Below are 13,919 nucleotides of genomic sequence, written 5' to 3'. Positions count from 1 at the left end.
TACTGCTGTTAAAAATCGAACCTTCTAAAGTTACAGGTGAGAGAATTACTGCCCCTAGATTATATGAATGACACTGATCATACATTAGTTGGAGCCATGTTGGTGGGGCTTCATGGCTATCCAAGCATATTGAAATTAGACTTAAGAAGGAAGCCCAGTAATAAAGGCGAAAGTCTGGAAGTGCCAGACCTCCCACCTGTTTAGACTTACAAAGATGTGTCTTTTTAATTCTATGATTTTTATATCCCCACAAGAACGGAAGAATGGTTGAGTCTAATTGTTTAAAAAAGGATTTTGGTAGAAAGATTGGAATATTTTGAAATAAGTAAAGTATCTGTGGTAAGAATATCATTTTTATTGCATTTAATCTACCATACAAAGATATTGGGAGTGTCTTCCAAAATTGTATATTTGCTTGCAGTTTGGAAATTAGGGGGGTGTAGTTGGCACTAATGAGTGCTGAATATTTATATGTAAATACAATTCCAAGATAAGTAAATTTTTCCATTGAAACTTTAAATGGAGAGGAATGTATTGAGGACAGATCTTTTAGTCCAATGGGCATTAATTCGCTTTTATCAAAATTGATTTTGAACCCTGAAAATGTGCCAAAGGATTGAATAGTGTTCAAAACGTTTGGTATAGTAATATGGGGTTTTGTTATGTATAGTAAAATGTCGTCTGCGTATAGAGATATTTTATTAACTGTTTCTAAAGTATTAAAACCATGTATAGTTGGATCCGAACGAAAATGTTGAGCAAGGGGTTCTATAGACAATGCAAATAACAGGGGAGATAGAGGGCATCCTTGTCTGGTCCCCCTTTGAAGATTAAAAGGACCAGACAAAGTGTTATTAGTTAATACCTGAGCTGTAGGGCATTTATATAAAATCTTTATCCAATTTATAAAGTTATCTCCCATGTCAAATTTTTCTAATACTGCAAATAGATAATGCCATTCTACTCGATCGAATGCTTTTTCTGCATCGAGTGAGATTATTACCAGATTTTCTTGAGCAGCTTTGGAGTGATGCATTATATTAAAAAGGCGCCTTGTATTTTGCGAAACATTCCTACCAGGAATAAATCCATTCTGGTCAGTATGAATTAGACCACTGATTAATTTAGCTAATCTATTGGCGAGTGTCTTTGACAGAATTTTCTGATCTACGTTAAGGAGAGAAATTGGTCTAAATCCTTCCACCTCCTCTGTGTTTTTACCTTTTTTTGGAATAACAGTGATGACTGCTTCATTGAACGTTGGTGGTAATCCGCTCTTTAATGCCTCCTTAAATGTCTCAAGAAGGTAAGGTGAGAGTATATCACTGAAAGTTTTATATAACTCAGAGGGTAGACCATCTGGACCCGGCGTTTTACCGGTCTTTAGGGACTTAACTGTGTTTTTTAACTCCTCAAGGGAAATATCTCTATTAAGGAGATTACGGTCATCTTGGTTAAGAGAAGGGAGATTACATTTGTTTAAGAATTTATCCATAGCTTGCAAATCTATGCGGGGGTCGGATGAGTATAGATTTAAATAGAATTCTTTAAAGCAGTTATTTATATTTTTAGATGAAGTACATTTAGTTCCGAGTTTTGTGTTGATCGAATGAATTGTCTTATCATTTTCTAATTTACGTAACTGTCTTGCAAGTAATTTGTGTGGTTTGTCCCCAAATTCAAAATACCTCTGTCTGATAAAAAGAAATGATTTACTTAATTTATCTGAGACAATTTTATTATACTCGTATCTTAATTTTAATATCTTTTTGTACGTTTCTGATGAAGGATTTTGAGCATTTTCATTATCTAATTGGTGAATTTGTTTCCCCAATTCGGAAAGTTTTGATCTATACAACTTATTTCTAGACCCTTGGTAGGAGATCACACAACCCCTTAAGAAGGCTTTAAGTGTTTCCCACAATAAACCTGGTGAAACTTCAGGAGTATTATTACTTTCAAAAAATATTTCCAATTGTAGTATCAGGTAGTCATGAAATTTAGGGTCGCTGACTAGACTAGGATCCATTTTCCACACAGGACGCGATAATGTTAAATCATCAAGTTCAATTTTTACTGTTATAGGGGCGTGATCAGAAATTAGTATATCATGAATTTTGTTATCCACCACGTTAGAGATTAATTTGTTTTCTACCAAAAAGTAATCTATGCGAGTATATACATTGTGGACTTGTGAGTGAAAAGTGTAATCTCTCTCGACAGGGTGAAAAAGTCTCCATATATCCACTAAATTAGAGTTGTTAATAAAGGTGTTTAAAAAGTTTCTGGAATTAGACTGAGGGGCTCTTTTGGAGGATGATCTGTCCAGATATGGGTCAAGAACACAGTTAAAGTCCCCTCCTATGATTAAATTTGTTTGAGATAAATTTGGGATAAAATCAAATACTTTCTTAAAAAAGTCTGGATTATCAAAATTTGGGGCATAGATATTTAATAATGTAATAGGGAGAGAATGAATTTCACCAGATAATATATCTACCATCTTTGTCTGTTTTTAATGTATTAAGTTTAAATGGCACACCTTTCCGTATTAAAATGGCAACTCCTCGTGCTTTGACAGAGAAATTTGACTGATATACGTTTTCTATCCACCTACACCTCAACTTAACCCTAGAGTCTAATTTCAGATGTGTTTCCTGTAAAAAAATTATATCTGCTGAAAGTGATTTTAGATGTGATAATATTTTACTTCTTTTAACAGGATGGTTTATTCCTTTCACATTCCAGGAAGCAAAAGTAAGCCCTGGTTTGTTACCTATTGGTACAGTGTTACTCTGCATCATTAAGAACTAAATGGATTTATATAATTATCACCATACATTTTACCATTTAGAAGTATCTTAAACAGGCCTCCCACAACAAACCCACCCACTAATTCAAATAAATCTCTCGCCATCCAACCAGAACCGGCGACGAAGACTAAGTCTAATAAATTAAAATTTTACACACTTAAAGAAAAGGAAAAATTATAAATTAATGAATTAAATATATAACGTTTCAGAACCGCTGTAATTTGAGTGAAAACACACAAATTAAGTAATCCAAAAAACACCTTACATAGATAACTTATTCACTAACCTTCAAACATAAAATTATCACAGCTCCACATTAAGGAGACTTACAGAACATCTTAGTGTATGCAAAGAATAGTAGAAAGGAGTAAAAACCGAGTATGTTGACTTAACGAGTGATCACACTTATCTGTTTTTCACCTTACAACTTCAAAACAGTCATTCTGACCCAAAGCAGCTTTCCGCAAACTTAACAGCCTTATCTGGATCCGTGAAATAATGTTCCTTGCCGTTATACGTGACTCTTAATTTTGCTGGATACTGTAGACCATACTTGACACCGGGTTTGTCCCTCAGAAGCTCCCTTGCTCGCTTGAAAAGCGCACGGCGCTTTACCACCGCTGGAGGATAATCGGGAAAGATGTTGATTCTCTGCCCTTTGAACGTAACTTGCTGCATCTTAGCCGCTCTCTGCAGGATTTCTTCTAATTCGTGTGTGTAGTGTAGCCGAAGCACAAAAGCCCTCGGCGGTTCTTCAATTCCTGGGCGATTTCTTAATGTACGATGGGCACGATCGACAAGTGGTAGATTATCCAGCGATAATGTCTCTTTTAGAAGTTGTGCGATAAAGTCTCTCGGTTTCTTCCCAGATTCGGCCCCTTCCTTGATATTTAGGACACGGATGTTTTGCCTCCTGCTACGTCCTTCAAGATCCATGCATTTCTCCGTGAGTTGCTCTATCACCTGTTTCAAACGGCCCACATCTTGTTCAAGCTTGATTACCGTATCAGAAGAAGTAGACGCGTTGGTTTCTAGGCTTGCCAGCTTTGAAGCATGTTCATCCATCGTTATTTTAACCGCTGAAATTTCAGAGCTGACCTCCTGTTGGAACGTAGAGAGTTCCCCTCGTATCGAGACGGCAAGCTGTTCAATTTTGGCGTCTATTATTTCGCCGATGTCCGCTTTGATAGCATGTATTTCTGAGCGTAGAGAAGAAATTGCGTTAAGAATTGCTGCGTTACCCGTGTCGTGAGTATTTTCGGCCGGTGTATCATCTGCAGCCGAGTCCGATGCGGGCGCGGCCTGGTCTGTTGCTTTACGAGGTTTAGCTGGCATGTTTAATTCCAAATATAACGTTAAAGCCAACAACTCTGTGTGTATCAGTTGTAACTCGAGTTGTGTTCCTTTCCCTGACGACAAAGGATTACTAAAAGATGCTCTGATTTAATTTATTTAGATTTTAGTGCGGAGCTGTTTTATACCGCGTGCTATCCGCTCATATCGAAACCGGAAGTCCATAATCAAATGAATTTGATCGGAACATGTTGATTCAATGAGACTGAGACGCTTCAAATCGACAACTCTCACTCTGGAGAGTCACTTCGCGCATATCAGTAGGTGGCGGTAGTGCGTTTAGATTTCACCATACGAAAACAACAAGAAGAAGTATCACCGCGTGTTTTCGGCACAGTTTGGGAATTGGTTTTCCCAAGAGCTTGAATGTTATGCATGTTATGTTGTTGGCTATATGTTTCCTATACATTTTATACTTTTACATTTTGAATAGGAGTACCAAAGTGAAGAAAGCTGTTTAAACTCAATTGGTAAAAAAAAATGATGTTAACGTCCTACAGGTATTGCTTGGGGATCAGTTTTCTTAAGAGCCAAGGTTATTTTGTTGGCTAAATGTTTCTTATACATGTTATATTACATCTTACAATTTTGGATATTATATAACATTTTTTATCAGAATATTAAAGAAGAAATTTGTTTAAATGTGATTGGTGCCTGCTAAAGGCTATAATAAAAGATATATATATATATATATATATATATATATATATATATATATATATATATATATATATATATATATATATATATATAACATGTTTTCTGTCTATTTTGTGTTGAATTACTTAATTTTAAATCTTGCTTCATAGTATTGTAATTTAAAAAATGTAATTTAAACAACAGGGTGAGGCAGTGGCGCAGTGGGTAGCATGTTCGCCTCACAGCAAGAAGGTCGCTAGGTCGCTAGTTCGAACCTTGGCTCAGTTGGTGTTTCTGTGTGGAGTTTGTATGTTCTCCATGCCTTCTCATGGGTTTCCTCTGGGTGTTCCGGTTTCCCCCCCAGTCCAAAGACATGTGGTACAGGTAAATTGGGTGTGAAATGGGTGTGTGTGTGAATGTTCCCAGATGGGTTGCGGCTGGAAGGGCATCCGCTGTGTAAAAAACTTGCTGGATAAGTAGGTGGTTCATTCTGTTTTGGCGACCCCGGATTAATAAAGGGACTAAGTCGACAAGAAAATTAATGAATGAATGAATGAATTTAAACAACAATATTGAACAAGAAATTTACTAGCTGATTTAACAAGACATAATTTTGTTAAAGTAAAGCTTTAGTAATTGAGTAAATTAGAATCATTTTAATTAGAATAACACAATACAAACATTTTGAGTCAATTAGTTGCAAAGAAGTTAGACTGACATAATAAAACCATGTTTTATCTACAAATGTGCTTTCTGTTCATACAACATGTTCAAAGCAGTTCAGGTTTACTTGATTGGATTAGATGCATAAAGGGTGCCACGATTAAATCATGTTCATTCAACAATTTTTTTTTTTTTGAGTGTATACCACATGTCTTGGACTGTGGGGGAAACCGGAGCATTCGAAGGGAAACCCACGCCAACACGGGGAGAGCATGCAAACTCCAGACAGAAATGCCAAATGACCCAGCCGAGACTCGAACCAGCGAACTTGCTGTGAGGCGATCGTGTTACCTACCGCGCCACTGCGATGCACATATTGCTAAAGCTGAACTGTAAAAATACTTTGAAACTAAATTACACCTAAGAGAGATGACTTTGATGTTTTTTTCTTTAATCATTCCAAGTTTAAATGTTGGAACGCTTGAAAGGATTAGACCATAGAGGGGATAACTAGGAATAGAACAAGAACTACTGTATGCCTCTAACTGCAGCCCGAGAGGTGTAGTTGCATCCGTACAAAATTGCGACACAGTTTGCGAATGTTCATTGGAACAATGGATTTGGGAAACGCCAAATCAACAAACTATTTTTGTAACAATGCAACTTGCGACCTTAGTTGACTATCAATGGTTTTCAGATATGCACCCCAGATTAGCCAGCTAAATGCTTTGTATTATCTCAGACCAGTTTTTATTCAGTTCAGTTAGTATTTTACAGTTAGTAATTTAATTTCAATGTTTCACATTACACTAATTTCAATCCAAATTTTGTTTAGTTCAAGATTTTAAGCATAAAATGTTTGATTGCTTTGAATGATGATAATTAAAAACCCTATAGATACTTTTATGTTTATGTGTAATTATAAACACTTTTGAGCTAGAAGATTGGTGGCTAATAAAAACAGGTCAAATCAGTTAACCAGCATGTTTGCCAAACTAGTTAAAACAGTTTAATCCAAGTTAGGATGGTTTAAGGAAGAACCAGAAAGGAGTTTAATATCTACTGGGGCTTTAATGTTAGCAAACACCCCTAGTACTGCAATGTGAGTCACTGGTGTGGTTGTTCACATACTGAAATGATCAGCTCATCTATTTTTACCCTACAGCTATTGATCTGGAGTGACTATACAGAGCATGTCTAAAATTGTGTTGACTTGAGGGATGATGGGATGTCATAAAGATGCAGAAATATTGCCCAAAAGCCATCCACTGCTCAGCATGAACTGTTCGCACACTGAGAAACTAAGATCAGTTTTGCTGGGAATGAATGACGCATGCAAAAGATCCCAGACACTTTTCAATTTGGAAATAAAGAGCTTGCTTATGGGATGGTATATGAAGAAATATGAATACACCGACAGCATGGACTGAGCGATTGGGGCCAATGTCATGCTCATCCTGAGCTTCACTGCTGCTTAGAGAAATGTGCTCTGAATACAGATGAGCCTCTATAAACAGACACACGCACACACACACTCACGCACAGGGGACAATTCATTATATGGCTTGACAGATGATGTACAGGTTATCTGTCTGAATTATTTCAAGTCAGTTTGGATTTCAGCACCTTTTTGGGTATTCTGACCTTTCCTCGAGTGAGCTGTTGCTTGCTAAATGGTCAATTCTCTGAATTTATGATGGAAATGTCAGTTTGGTTGAATAATGCAAAACTATTAATTAGAGCTGTCAAGCAAGCAATAACAATGTATTTTACTTCTGTATTTATATTTCAACTATTTTTATGTTTCTCTTTATAATTTGAACTAAACAACCAACCCAGGAGCATTTTATTTACGTACCCCTGTATACATTTCTGGAGAGAGCAAAATACATCCCAGGAGCTACGATTTTTGCAGTTTTTGTTTTCGTGAGTGCCATTCATGCCTGCGGTTTCACGCAAATCCACCAGAGGACGCTGTTGAATGACTGATTAACTGACTGACCACCTGACCGATCCCCCACCCTCCCCCATCCCTAAACCCAACCACAGTGTTTTAAAAGCATCCCAGTAAAAGAAAACCCTTCACCTGATTTTGATCACATTTTCAAATTTTACCACATTCTTACCCTGTTATTTAATTGCTGAAACCGTTCATCGCCAGACTCGAACCTCGTCATCGTGGTCAACTCCTCTCTGCGTCTCAAATCCGTCGACGTACATGGCTAGCTAACTGGACAAACTGGTAACAGCGGGAAGGCCGTCCACACGAAGGTAACCAGTCAGCTGGTAATATCGCCCGTAGCATTCGTTTTAAAGACGAAATACAGCCATATATACTTCTGGATACTTAATTCATGAGCTCCAGAAACATATATAGGGCTACATTTTCAGAATGAGCCTGTGTTGCTTTTAGGTTTCACGTTATGATTTGAACTACAGGGCGAGGTGTGCAATAAATCAATAACAAAATATTATAACTTTTAATTTCATTATTAGTGTTGTTGTTATTATTATGATGATGATGATTATTATTATTATATTCTACTAATAGCAACATTTACAAAGAATAACAATTTACATTATTAAATGTATATATTTATTTTATATATCTAGTTTTAACTACTACTATTACTGTTTTTACAAGAAGCGGAACAATAACAATTATAATATCAAACTGTTAATCTTTGTTCAATTCTTAAATATTATTGTTAATTTTGAATAAGTATTGCATTTATTCATAAATAATATTTATTGTCAGTAAAATGCCCCTCATTATTTTCACATTTAATATTACTAATACTAAAATATCCTTTAAAAAATAATGATAATATCAATACTACTACTACTACTACTACTAATAATAATAATAATAATAGCAATAATAATAATAATGATAGTAATAATACTAATACTACTAATAATAATAATATAGTAATAATAATAATAATAATAATATAGTAATAATAATAGCAATAATAATAATAATAATAATAATAATAATAATAATAATAATAATAATAATAATAATAATAATAGATAGTAACAATAATAGCAATAATAATAGCAATAATAATAATAATAATAATAGTAATAATGATAAGAAGAAGAAGAAAAAGAAGTATAACATTAATATAATAATTATAATTATAATTATAATTATAATTATAATTATAATTATAATTATAATTATAATTATAATTATAATTATAATTATAATTATTAGTAGTAGTAATAGTAGTAGTAGTAGTAGTAGTATTACCATTATTATTATTATTATTATTATTATTATTTACTTTGTTTTTTCTATATCTATTTCACTGTGTGGTTTGTTGAAACCTGCCACCACCTAAGGTTAGGATATTTTTTATATCAAACCTTAAATAAATAAAATCAAAAGCCTAAACAAACCAAAAGAATAAATCAAATTAAGCTTTTATTTTCCAAGTATGATTGTGGCTAATTATTGAGATTAAATTACGATTCGATTCACAGAATACATTTGTACAATCATTGGCATGCAAGAATCACTCACTGCGCTCAGCTGTCCTGTGAGGGCATCAATGTACTGCTTCAGCTTCTCTGTAGCAGCCAGACACTCCTGAAAGAAACTGACACAAGAAAGCCTTATTTATTACAGGTCCCATAACAAACCGCTTTTCTTTCAACGCTTTTCCTCACTCTTAAATTCAAGTCAGACTCAAAAAAGCATGACAGACTCGAGCGTGGAGGGACGCGACTATAAAGCAATGCAATCAGTCAAGCCACACATGATTCTGAAGCTGCCAGCAAGCCCAGCTGTGAGATTTTTCTGCACACGGATCACTTTATTCATTTCGTCGTGCTACAGTTCATGTCACTGGACTGCTCTGTTGTGAAAGACTGATATTCTTGATTTATGATGGCTTTTTCTTGTCTGAGGGTCTGATATATAGCCATAGAAATGCAGGATGAAGTTATAAATCATTTTTGCATTCTAGGTCAGATCCGAAGAACAGTTTTCTAAAACAGTCATAACAGTATTTAAAGTAACAGACACAGGGGAATGGTTAAAACATCACCATAATTCCTCAGTTAATTGATTATATTTATTATACAGATTAAAATATACATTAATGTATATTTACATTAATGAGAAATGTACATATTTGTATACATTGCAACATTGGATTAAATTAGGTTTAAAAATCTTGCTTCATTTTGTTGATATTAATTAAGAAAAAGAAAAATTGTTTGTTTTCTGGATGTTTACAGTTTTTTTCCAGAATTATGAAATAATAAAAAGAGACTGTGAAAAATCATCTGTAAACATCTTTGGTCTTTTTGTAGAATAAAATGTTGTGTATATATAATATTATGCATGCACAAATCTCTCTGCAAAACCCTTTAGAATACATATGGGAAAAAAACTGAACTGTGGAGTCTGTAAGTGCTGTTGAAGTAAAGATTTATGGCTCAATATAGGAGTTTTTTTTTTTTTTTTACATAGACAATATTTCACAAACATCTCAAAATTAATAATTGCACTTAATATTTGTGGTTTTGCCTATAGTGTCTCACCTTAACATTTGACAACATATGCAAATTATGTTTAACATCAGCAACATCGCATTAAATATTATATATCTATATACAATATCTTACGATACCATGTTTTTACAAATTTATGACCGCCATGTTTTTTTACAATGTTATAACTCCTTTTGGTTCATTAAAACTTATTTGACATGTGGGGGACAGCATTTCTTGACTTAATTGTTCACGTGAAGAACTCTTATATAGTCATAGAAATGCATGATGAAGTTACAAATCACAGTTTATTGACAGACTCACTTGCATTGAGAGTGGTAGTGTTTGATAAGGTTCTGCAGCAGGTCTACTCCTTTCTTGGTCTTAATTTCGTTTACTTTGATCAGGTACTGTTTGGGAGGAAAACAGATGAAATTTGATTAAATTAACACTTTTATGTAGCAGAAATTGACTAAAAGTGGGAGTGAAAACTAAATTGTTGCAATGAGAAAAAAATATATATATACATATATATATATATATATATATATATATATATATATATATATATATATATATATATATATATATATATATATATATATATATATATATACATACATATATATATATATATATATATATATATATATATATATATATATATAGATATAGTTATAGATATAGATATTGATCACTGATATTTCTAAAAGAAAAAAATAAATAAATTTAATTTATTTTAATTTAATTAAAAAATTAATCAAATAATTTTTTAATTTAATTTAATTTAAATTTTAAAATAAAAGAAAAGAAAAGAAAAAAAAGGAAAGAAAAAATAATAATAATAACCTGTAAAATTTAGTTTTATCACCTGTACAATATGGGGTCAAAATCATTATTATACGTACAATTTGTTAACAATTTATATTTATAATGGAGAGGTTATGTTATGTACTATTTAAAAAAATAGTTTACGCAAAAATGTTCTCACCATCTACTCACACTCAAGTGGTTCTAAAGTGGTATGAATTTCTTCTGTTGAGAACAGAGGAAGATTTACTGACAAATGAATTTTAAAAAGCAGCTATTGACATCTATAGTAGGACCAAAAAATACAATAGAAGTACTATAGAAATACTATAGAAGTCAATGGCTGTTAGGCTGTTTGGCTGTGTCCCTTTAAACTTGAACTTCTCCCATTAAACTTTTTGGATGATATCTTTCATGTAATATCTCATACAGATTTTTGTGAATGTGAACGGTCTGTAAAGTTTCAAAACTCAAAAAGCACAATAAATAAGAGTTATTGTCTTCCAAAACTAAGAACTGATTCTGAACATCCTGAAATGACGGTGGTATTTCCCAGTCTTACTTCCCTCACAAACCTATGTTGGTTTGTATTAAATGTACATAAATTTGACTACGCTCTTCACTGGCTTCCCATTAGCATCTTTGACCCTCAAAAGCCACTGTTATAAATGAGGCCTGGATAAGTTTGGTGCTTGTCGTTGAGTTTGACACAAAATTAATCCAGTTCTCATGCACGTCTAAACAACAAAAGAGTTTTGATTGATGTAAAAACAAACTGACACACAAGATTGCTGAGGAAGCTGATATTTAGATATGGAGGTCCCCCTTATATTAGATGCCCTTAACTACTATGTACTGGCATCAAAAATGTGTTCATAATGTATCACAGAACACTTGTGGTGCTCTTGAGGTGAACTACGAGTAGGGTTAGGGACAAGTTTGGTGATATACAGTAGGTGGGTTTAAGGGAAGGTTAAGGTGTAAAATATGATCAACAGTTTAATAACAGAAATTAAATACAGACATAATTACATGCAGATATTTAAATAATCATAGGTACAATGTAAAACATGCATTCACACATTGTAACAAATGATTAATTTCAGTGTAAGTACATATTAGTTAAGGTCACAATATAAAGTGGGAAATATTTAGGAATTTTTAAAAGTTCCTCTATAGCAGCTTACTAAAACATGTATTTGCATTGGTTATAATAACAAAACACAGTATTTCTTTTTATTGTACTTTTTGAATGAATAATATGAATTTGCCTATACTAATCAAATCAAACTGGGCCTAAAACATTAATATAAGGATAACTGGTAATTAGTATACACTGCAATGAAGAGGTTACAATTGATTTGCAACCTAAATATGAAAATAACACACTTTGATTGTCCCTAATAAACTTTTTCCAGAGTTTACCTTTCATAAATTGTGTAATGTAGCTGCCTATCAATGAAAAAGGTCTTATTTCTGACATGTGCTGTAATCTGGCCAATCAGAACAAAGGAAATTCTCAGAGGGATGGAGTTTAAAGAGATTGAATCTTTAAATGAACCATTTCAGATGCTACAAGTAAAGAGCTGATTCTGAAGTGTACATTTAAAAAAAATGTAATCATTTTTTCATTAAATGGAGGTAAAGCAATTGTGGGAGACATTCAAAATAAGGTGAAGAACAATTGAAAGTTCACGTGCAGCAGTTTACACAAACATGAGCGGTTCTTACTTCACACATCTGCAGCTGGAACATCCTGCGCTCTTTCTCCATCTCTTCTGCAATCTCTCCTCCGCTAACCTCAGTGCGCACCATACCGTACTGCTTGGCCAGTTCCCTCTTCTCCTTCTCGATCTTAGTGCTGGAGGGTTCAGAAAGCACATGACAGTAAAGGTCAGATCTACTGCAAACTGTTGCATATGATACACAAACCAATGGTTGCTCGGTTGATTCAGGATTACAGTAAACTGGAAACATGGTTTAAAAGAATAATAAGAGAAGTGAAGCGAGACACTTATTAGAATTACAATTGAATGAAGAACAGAAATTAGCAGGAGTAAAATAACAATACAGGAAGTTCTGAAAGGGTCTGTGGTAAGAATCAGGGATCAGGAAGTTAGAAGGTCATTGGGGGGTTTCAACTTTGTGCAGTTAATTCTGAAAAGAAAATTGAATATATTATGACTGACAAAGTATTAAAAGCTTTTTAAGGATTAAAATTTTGTTATCTGGTTTTTACACACAGTTGAAGTCAGAATTATTAGCCCCCCTTTTAATTTATTTTTCTTTATTTAAATATTTCCCAAGTTATGTTTAACAGAGCAAGACATTTTTCACAGTAGGTCTGATAATATTTTTTCTTCTGGAGAAAGTCTTTGATTTTAAAAAAAGCAAAAATAAATAAAAGCAGGATGGATGGATGGATGGATGGATGGATGGATGGATGGATGGATGGATGGATGGATGGATGGATGGATGGATGGATGGATGGATGGATGGATGGATGGATAGATAGATAGATAGATAGATCTAGATCTGTTTTTACATTACTGTGATGATTAGGTTTAGGGTTGGGGTAGGGGTAGAATCTAATAAAATACAATTAATGGGAAATTTAACTATAATATAAATAATTCTCGTTAACTTCTGGCCGCAACCATATGTGATCAATAGCTGGTTAACCATGTGAATAGATGATAACAGCCTTCTGAGCCTACAAGTAGATGCAGATGGCCCCTACTGGCCCATATCTATCAGTTAATAACCATTGATAATGCCCATTCAATCGAGAGATATCATTTGAATTGGCTGATTATTCAAATGTTTGGTTGCAGTTTTATTTTCTCATTTAGGAAATTCATATTTTTATTCTGCAAGAATGCATTAATGCAATTGATCAAAGGGAAAGGGTAGTAAAGATATTTACAGTGTTATACATTTATATTTTTAAAATGCTTTCTATTAAATAGGAAAGTCTTTAAAAAAAGATCTGTACAACTGTTTAGAAGATTAATAACCCTAACAAATATAAAAAGCATTTTGAAATAATTAGGATGGACATGTGACACTAGAGAAAATTACATTTTGCCAGCATAGACATAAAACAGCTGTTTGAAATTGTAATAATAATAAAAA

At 33.5% G+C, this 13,919-nt stretch overlaps 1 protein-coding gene across 7 annotated transcripts in view; it reads right to left on the bottom strand.

Annotated features, from left to right (window-relative positions):
* The window catches only part of unm_sa1614 (un-named sa1614), a 91,546-nt gene that overhangs the window by 51,555 nt on the left and 26,072 nt on the right, over window positions 1-13,919 (bottom strand). For all 7 annotated transcript variants that reach the window (XM_087273748.1, XM_087273750.1, XM_087273751.1 and 4 more), the window contains exons 6-8: window positions 12,516-12,645; window positions 10,299-10,384; window positions 9,001-9,076 (exon numbers count right to left, since the gene is read on the bottom strand). In XM_087273748.1, coding sequence (XP_087129874.1) covers window positions 9,001-9,076; window positions 10,299-10,384; window positions 12,516-12,645 — 292 coding nt within the window. The remainder of the gene's footprint in view (window positions 1-9,000; window positions 9,077-10,298; window positions 10,385-12,515; window positions 12,646-13,919) is intronic.

The sequence above is a fragment of the Danio rerio genome, chromosome 11 (genome assembly GCF_052040795.2).
Source record: "Danio rerio strain M-AB ecotype USA chromosome 11, GRCz13ab, whole genome shotgun sequence".
Classification (NCBI taxonomy): Eukaryota; Metazoa; Chordata; class Actinopteri; order Cypriniformes; family Danionidae; genus Danio; species Danio rerio.
The sequence above is the reverse complement of the archived record's forward strand: the minus strand, read 5'-3'. Positions and strand labels throughout refer to the sequence as shown.